Below are 8,598 nucleotides of genomic sequence, written 5' to 3'. Positions count from 1 at the left end.
CTTATTTCAGTTACGTCACCTCTCCCCAAACAAGAGGCGGTTTCCCCCGAACGCCCTCACATGCCTGTCAAGAGGATCAGCAGAGAGAGCAGGGTGTCTGAGTGCTACTTGTTACATGATGAAGTAACCCTCATGGCAAACGCATGCAATCTTAGTCATGTGAAATCTTCACTTACATGCCAGAAACTACACCCCATGTATTGGTCACACACTCTCAGCCACACCACTGCCACCATCCATTTCTCTAAGTGTCTATTACAGCTTTAAGAACTTGTTACTCCATACATTAGAAACTAGCTATAACATTTGTAAAAATCAACAAAAATGTGGAGACTTGACTTTCCAAGTGCCATTAAATCAAGGTTTATTTAGGGATGATAAACCAGAGAGAAAAACATTCACAGTATTTCATTCATCTCCCCAACATTAGAAAATTAGAACATTAGAAAAATGTTGTGCAGCAAAGCCTGCGTAAGCCTTAGTCTCACAACTATACAAATAGGTTCTTCTCTATACAAAAATACTTGTGGGAATTTTTTTTGCCATTTATTCACAACTATTATTTTCTAAAATAATTGTTTCCCTCGAGTTGTTCTTTACTTTACCTCATGACTGAAAACTGGACAGAAATGGGGAAAAATGACAATTTAACACCAACTAGGTCTGCTATGGCACCACGTGTAAGTGAATAACAACCCTTCATATGTTAACCTTTCTACGCAAAGCTAAATATAGCAAGACAGATACAAGTCTGGAAAGACGGTATTAGTGGAAGAAGAGAATGGTTTACGAAGAAGAGAATGGAAGGTGAATTTGGTCACTTTAGGAAGCTATGCAGAGGTAGGGATGTTGTCATGGTCAGTTTCTCTATAGAGTTGCATTGTATAAGATCCCGGTAAGGAAACATCAGACAGTGATTCTGTCTAGATGAAGGCATAAGGAAAGAGCTTGGCACAGACAGGGCAGGACTCTAACTAACCATTTGACAAATCAGCAATTCATAAATGTATCCATGCTAAATTAAGCCATAATCTCACAATTTATGATAAATTCTAACAGTCATATTATGATACTCATCTTTTATTAAACTTAAATCTACATGGTTCCTTCAACATCTCTGTAGTGCTAAAAGGGGAAATTTAGCTGCGTGGTGGAGGGCCAACTGAAGCTACATTCACTAAATCCTACTTCTTGAAGCTTCTAATCACATGTAACACATTACCACTACATCACAAAGCTGGTCATTACACTAAGCACAGTCCACCAAACGCATTCAAGAAAAAAAACAACCCATACAGTTAGTGATTAGAGTAACTATTACTGACAATGGCTTTACATTGAAGTTAACAGTTGCTGCTAGGCCAAGGAGCTAAATGCAAATCAATTTGACACTTGTGGTACGATTCGGTCAGGTCAAATACAAAAAATCTAACTACAGTATAAAACTGGAAAACTAACGAACATTGAAAAATCTAAAAATAAAATGTAAAAAAGGTGACACTTTTGCTTTTTTCCTTGCTTTGAAAAAGAGGGTGAGAAGAAAATGCTCCTGGTGAGAAAGAAGAGAACACCTACTCATCATCATTGCAAAAAAACTGTTCAGAAAAAAAGGGAGGAAAACTTGTTGCCAGGAGAGGAAACGACAACATTAATGCTACGTCTAACTATTAGATTGTTTGTGCCCACTCCTCTCCCCCTCTGGACGTGTGATGCCCTGGACCTCGGTCTGACGGGCAGGTTCTACTGCACCGGCCACGGCTCACTGGCTGGCCTCGCGGACTTTAGCCTGAAGTGCGTCGCAGGTCTTCTTGGCATCTCCAAGCAACATGGCTGTGTTGGGCTTGTAGAAGATGGGGTTGTCCACGGCAGCATAGCCCACTCCCAGAGAACGCTTCATTACAACCACCTAAGTGACAGGGACACACACACACACACGGCCTCAGCTAAGACATTTACACAACTGAGAAAAAAACACCTGATACGTTGTTCTATCCTACATTTACAAATAATCAAAAGCAATGCAATCACCCAGTTGTTTTCCCTCTTCAAACTCAAAATCATGATGTGGCAAATTAGCTAGAGCTCCAAATGTCATTACTGCTATACCACCTCTCGTCTAGTTTGGTAAAGACTTCAGATGTTAAACACTGATCTAAGAACAAACCCTTAACAGGGGTACAAATGCTGCACCTGCATGTCCTGTAAGTTGGAGATGGATGGGGAAGGGTTCCATTTGGAGGAGAATGGGGAGAAGAGTGTTTGTCTCACAACTAAGGGGTAATTAAGTTGAGGCCATTTACAAAATGAAGCATCATTAGTGTCTGAAGTTGCAGTCTAGGCAGAAAGAGAGAGCAGGTCTTGGGAAATGGATTGGAGCATCCCGTGATTGTGAGCATGTGTTTTGGTGCCTGGAGGCACATAACGCAGCATTATAATTGAATAAGTAAAACCAGAGCAACACTCTCAGCCTTTTACTCCCTGCTATCTGACACGCTGAATGATACTTGGAACAGAAGCGCAGCATATCAAGACACAAAAATCAACAGGAGGAACGTCGGAAACCCCTCAGCGGCAGGGGAGGATCAGTAGTGGCCAGGTGACTCAAGACACAGTGAAGTGTTCCCATGCCACAGTCCCACCCACAAAACCTACTCTAAAACAAACACTTACATATTCTAAGTTACACACACATTCATACAAAAACACAAGTAAGCATGTACTGAATCACAAACACCCACTCCCACTCTAACACCCTCCTGTGAGAGAGGACTTTAAAAATGGATCCCACTATGGTAGTGGTTCAGGCCAGGATTACAGTAAGGATCTGGGACACCCAGGCATGCCTAACCTAGCCAGCCTCTAGGCAGGGCCTCCCAGTCCTAACTCCCAGGCCAGCGAGGGTACAGTACCAAAGGAATGCCCTCTGCCTGCTCTGCCAAGCTTGGCTATGGTGGCATAGAGGAGCCCCGCCCAGTTTGTTTATATCTACAGCCAGACTGCACATAGAGCCCAGACCAGCACACCCACCCACTCTACAGTCTGACCGACCCCACACAGTATCACATAAAAATGAGCCACAAGTGGAAGGTTATTAATTCAAGTGTCTGAGTCACTGAAGAACAATGAAAATAACATTTTCAACAGTAGTGCAGTGAGTCCAGGGGATGTAAACACACAGGTCACTCCAGCTCAGAGTAGAGAGGTGGGATGCTGGTAGTCTTAAAGCTCTATGATTTCCCAAGGGAACCTTTGGAAATTAGGGGTTTTAAAGTAAGGGTGGTGAGGCATATGAATCCCACTTTTAGGGAACGTTTCCCTGGGACGCTCCAAAAATGTCATAATTCCAGAGGGAGTGAGTCACCACTAATGGAAGCCGTGTGAGATCTGCGCCTGCTTGAGCTACACCTAGGTAGGGGCCTATTGCCTCTGTAACAAAGAGTACGAGATGCATGTGTGTGTTTGCATGTGAAAAGAGGCCTGTCTTTCTCTCTAAGGGTGCATCCAAGTCTGGGACAGACTGGAACAGAAAATAAGAACAGCCTCTTTCTGAACCAATGTTAGTCGCTCCAGGAGAACTTTCACCATGGAGAGAGACAGATTAAATCCACTCAAGCCATTCTGTAACAGTCATAATATGACGGGGCTGCAGTACCATTCTCTACCCATTCGCTTCTACTTTGAAGCGTGTACACTTTGAAGTGTGAAACCAATGGACTAGTGTAGAAAATATGGTAGATCTTCTTTCTAGACCATGCAGGCCCCTCCCTCTCACCTGTTTGGACTTCCACACTTCCAGGACAGGCATGCCAGCGATGATGGAGTTGGGATCCTCCAGGGCTGCAGAGTTCACTGTGTCGTTGGCGCCGATCACCAGAACCAGGTCCGTTTCTGAGACACAGGGAAAGAGAATCATATTAGTTCACAGCAAACCACAGAGACAATGGGGTAATTTCAAACATGAACATGTGAAGAGATAGATGAGGGTGAAAGCAAACATACCAGCAAAGTCCTCGTTGATCTCCTCCATCTCCAGCACGATGTCATAGGGTACGCCCGCCTCAGCCAATAGCACGTTGAGCTGCCCAGGCATACGACCAGCCACGGGGTGGATACCAAACCTGCAAGAGAGAAGGATCACCATCTTATTCACCTCCACGGCTTGTGGCAATGCATGGACAAGGGTTAGGAAACCCTTGTAGCTGAAAGTATTATAATAGTTTGGCTATTGACCAAAGTTCGAGATACTTCGGGATTTTGGCAATGAAGCCCTTTATCAGAGTCAGATACATTTTTATGTCTCTGCATCCAGTATGAAAGATGTTAGAGGTAGTTCCGCGAGCCATTGCTACGTAGCGTTAGCACACTGGCTGGAAGTCTATGGTAACAGCTAGCATGCTTCCAGTCACTGTGCTAACACTAGTTAGCAACTTCCTTCAAACTGCACCCAGACACATAAAAATGGAATCCACGATGTCATCTGACTTTGGAGAAGTAGATAAAGGGCTTCAGTGCCAAAATCCCAAAGTACAGGATGGAGGGGCCATGATGTTAGTGGAGGGGTGGTTTGAGGGCGTGTTTTAATGTCAGAGGTCATTAAGGGCCTGAGAAGCAGGGGAAATGGGTTGAGGATGAAGGATAAGAGGGCCCTACGGATAGACACCGGAGCAGCAGGTTTATGACCAGAGATTAAAAGCAGAGATCAGAGCAGCTGCACTCCACTCACTCAAATCAAATCAAATTTTAGTAGTCACATGCGCCGAAATACAACAGAACTTACAGTGAAACGCTTACTTACGACCCCCTAACTAACAATGCAGTTTAAAAAAATAAATACGAATAAGAACTAAAAAGTAACAAGTAATTAAAGAGCAGCAGTAAAATAACAATAGCGAGACTATATACAGGGGGGTACCGGTACAGAGTCAATGTGCGGGGGTAGCGGTTAGTCGAGGTAATATGTACATGTAGGTAGAGTAATTCAAGAGACTATGAATAGAAGATGACAACAGAGTAGCAGCGGTGTAAAAGAGGGGGGAGGGATGGTCTGGGTAGCCATTTCATTAGATGTTCAGGAGTCTTATGGCTTGGAGGTAGAAGCTGTTTAGGAGCCTCTTGAACCTATACTTGGCGCTCTGGTACCGCTTGCCATGCGGTAGCAAAGAACAGTCTACGACTAGGGTGGCTGGAGTCTGACAATTTTAGGGCCTATTGCCTGAGTCGTCTCGTTCCCCCTCTCCTGCTCTATCCAGACACTCATCTCCAGCCATTATCAATCAGTCCCCGATTTACACACACACACAGAACTTTGCTACACACAAGGGTATTCAGTGTGCGGAGTTAAGTAACCCGGTTAGCTACATCATGTAATGCAATGCACATGTTACAGTGTTGAAATGGGAGGGGGCTTGGCTTTCACAAGAAACGCTAATCAGAGCAACATCAGACTGTGTGAATTACATTATATTACTGATACATTAGGAACAATATCCATCTCTGGAGCTCCAAACAGTGGCAGCACCATGTCCCGCCCTCATAGCAGCCCAACATCCCCACCCAATTATCCAGCCGAGAGGGAAGGGGAGGAGGAACGGGATTACAGAATCTGGCCACTCTGGCCACCCACTTCCTCCTCTAATCAACTGCAAACTCTCTAAGTAGCAGCAGCTGCTGGAACCTCAGATCAAACGAATGAAAGAAAATGACAAAAGCTTCCGGTGTGCCTTTCCCCTTCCCTCCTCTCCTCTCTCCGGTGTGCCTTTCCCCTTCCCTCCTCTACTCTCTCCGGTGTGCCTTTCTCCTCCTCTCCTCTCCTCTCTCCGGTGTGCCTTTCTCCTCCTCTCCTCTCCTCTCTCCGGTGTGCCTTTCCCCTTCCCTCCTCTCCTCTCTCCGGTGTGCCTTTCCCCTTCCCTCCTCTCCTCTCTCCGGTGTGCCTTTCTCCTCCTCTCCGGTGTGCCTTTCCCCTTCCCTCCTCTCCTCTCTCCGGTGTGCCTTTCTCCTCCTCTCCTCTCTCCGGTGTGCCTTTCCCCTTCCCTCCTCTCCTCTCTCCGGTGTGCCTTTCTCCTCCTCTCCTCTCTCCGGTGTGCCTTTCCCCTTCCCTCCTCTCCTCTCTCCGGTGTGCCTTTCTCCTCCTCTCCTCTCTCCGGTGTGCCTTTCCCCTTCCCTCCTCTCCTCTCTCCGGTGTGCCTTTCTCCTCCTCTCCTCTCTCCGGTGTGCCTTTCCCCTTCCCTCCTCTCCTCTCTCCGGTGTGCCTTTCTCCTCCTCTCCTCTCTCCGGTGTGCCTTTCCCCTTCCCTCCTCTCCTCTCTCCGGTGTACACATTCCTCCTTTTGCGCTGCTCTCCTCTCTCCTGCCTTTCACCTTCCTCTCCTCTCTACAGTAAGCCTCAACCCTGTCCTTTCCTCTCCTGAGGAATTGTTTTTATTTAATAAATTTTAGAATAAGTCTGTAACGTAACAAAATGTGGAAAAAGTTAAGGGGTCTGAATACTTTCCGAAGGCACTGTACACACAAAATATCTAATGAAGGGGTTAAGGCGATATCTTTGGTTACAGTGCCTTCTGAAATTATTCAGACACCTTACAATTTTCCACATTTTGTTACAATCCAGCATTTTCTAAAATTAATAATATTATTTGTTTTCCTCATCAATCTACAGACAATTCTCCATAATGACAAAGTGAACAGGTTTAGACATTTTTGCAGATGTATTAAAAATAAACAAAAACCCCTTATTTACACAAGTATTCAGACCCTTTGCTATGAGACTCAATATAAAGCTCAGGAGAATCCTGTTTCCATTGATCATCCATGAGATGTTTCTCAACCTGTGGTAAATCCAATTGATTGGACATGATTTGGAAATGCACACACCTGTCTATATAAAGGCCCCACAGATGACAGTGCACGTCAGCGCAAAAACCAAGCCAGTAGGTCGAATGTATTGTCTGTAGAGCTACGAGACAGGATTGAGTCGAGTCAGGGGTCTGGGGTAGGGTACCAAAACATTTCTGAAGCAATGAAGGTTCACAAGAACACAGTGGCCTTCATCATTATTAAAATGGAAGAAGTTTGGAACCACCAAGACTCTTTTTAGAGCTTGCCCCTGGCCAGAATGAGCAAACAGGGGAGAAGAGCGGGGATGGGAGAACCTTCCAGAAGGACAGCCATCTTTGCAGCAATCAGGCCTTTATAGTAGAGTGGCCAGACGGAAGCCACTCCTCAGTAAAAGGCACATGAAGGCCCGCTTGGAGGTTGCCAAAATGCACCTACAAGAAACAATATTCTCTGGTCTGATGAACCCAAGATTGAACTCTTTGGCCTGAATGCCAAGAGTCAGGTCTGGAGGAAACCTGGCACCATCCCTACAGTGAACCACGGTGGTGGCAGCATCAAGCTGTGGGGATGCTTTTCAGCAGCAGGGACTGTGAGACTAGTCAGTATCGAGGAAAGATGAACGGAGAAAAGTACAGCGAGATCCTTGATAAAAACCTGTTCCAGAGAACTCAGGACCTCAGACTGGGGTGAAGGTTCACCTTCCAACAGGACAACGACCCTAAGCACACAGCCAAGAGAACGCAGAAGTGGCTCTGGGGCAAGTCTCTGAACGTCCATGAGTGGCCCAGCCAGAGCCCGGACTTGAACCCGATCGAAGAGACCTAAAAATAGCTGTGCAGCGACATTTCCCATCCAACCTGCCAGAGCTAGAGAGGATCTGCAGAGAATAGGAGAAACTCCCCAAATACAGGTGTGCCAAGCTTGTAGCGTCATACGAAAGACTCGTGGCTGTAATCTATGCCAAAGGTGCTTCAACAAAGTACTGAGTAAAGGGTCTGAATACTTATGTATAAATGTGATATTTCTTTTGCTTTGTCATCATGGGGTATTATGTGTAGATTGATGAGAAAAAAACGAATACATTTTAGAATAAGGTTGTAACATAAAATGTGGAAAAAGTCAAAGGGTATCAATACTTTCACCAGGGTAATGAAGGTGTTTAGGGCCAATTTCCCTACATTTTTTTCCACCACTGAGCACTTTTCAGGTCTGCTGAGTGTAAACTTGAACGTTGTGAAAATTCTTTGCATCTTCCGGTGCATTTACTGTGTACACTGAGGCTGTACCCGCTTTAAGTTTACAGTTTTAACAGTGGTTCATAATGTATGCCTACCAGAGTGGCCTATCATCCAAAACAATGGAGAAAAATGCATCATTACATTTTAACATGGAAATAGTTGTTCCATCATTCAGCCTACAGTAGCAGCCAATGTGTGGTGTTCAATGCTTACATTCCATGAGACTTAAAAATAATAATAATAATAATAATACATGCAGGGCTTGACATTAACCTGATAATCTACTTGTCTTTCAGACAAGGTGACTGAAAATGTTTGATGCAAGTAACCACTTTACAAAATAAAATGAGTTATTATTCCCATACCATTATTACAGAGAATCAGACAAATTATGCTACCCTCTGTCTATTGGCTAGTTAGCTTATTCAAGACCGTCTCAAAATACAACACTTTACCTGACTCGCTTTTCAAAGATGCACACATTTTGTGCTCTTGTTGGAAGCAGTCACTCCCCCACTGTTGACTAG

General features: G+C 44.8%; 1 protein-coding gene across 2 annotated transcripts in view; it reads right to left on the bottom strand.

Annotated features, from left to right (window-relative positions):
- Window positions 1-347: 347 nt before the first annotated feature.
- The window catches only part of LOC110537128 (nicotinamide nucleotide transhydrogenase), a 69,432-nt gene continuing 61,181 nt past the window's right edge, over window positions 348-8,598 (bottom strand). For both annotated transcript variants that reach the window (XM_021622925.3, XM_036937115.2), the window contains 3 exons: window positions 4,000-4,118; window positions 3,773-3,888; window positions 348-1,906 (listed from right to left, as the gene is read on the bottom strand). In XM_021622925.3, the coding sequence (XP_021478600.1) occupies window positions 1,760-1,906; window positions 3,773-3,888; window positions 4,000-4,118 (382 nt within the window). In that variant the 3' untranslated portion in view covers window positions 348-1,759. The remainder of the gene's footprint in view (window positions 1,907-3,772; window positions 3,889-3,999; window positions 4,119-8,598) is intronic.

Source organism: Oncorhynchus mykiss, chromosome 12 (assembly GCF_057628025.1).
Source record: "Oncorhynchus mykiss isolate SJ-2025 chromosome 12, ASM5762802v1, whole genome shotgun sequence".
Lineage (NCBI taxonomy): Eukaryota > Metazoa > Chordata > Actinopteri > Salmoniformes > Salmonidae > Oncorhynchus > Oncorhynchus mykiss.
Note: the sequence above shows the minus strand (reverse complement) of the source record. Positions and strands in the feature narration are given on the sequence as shown.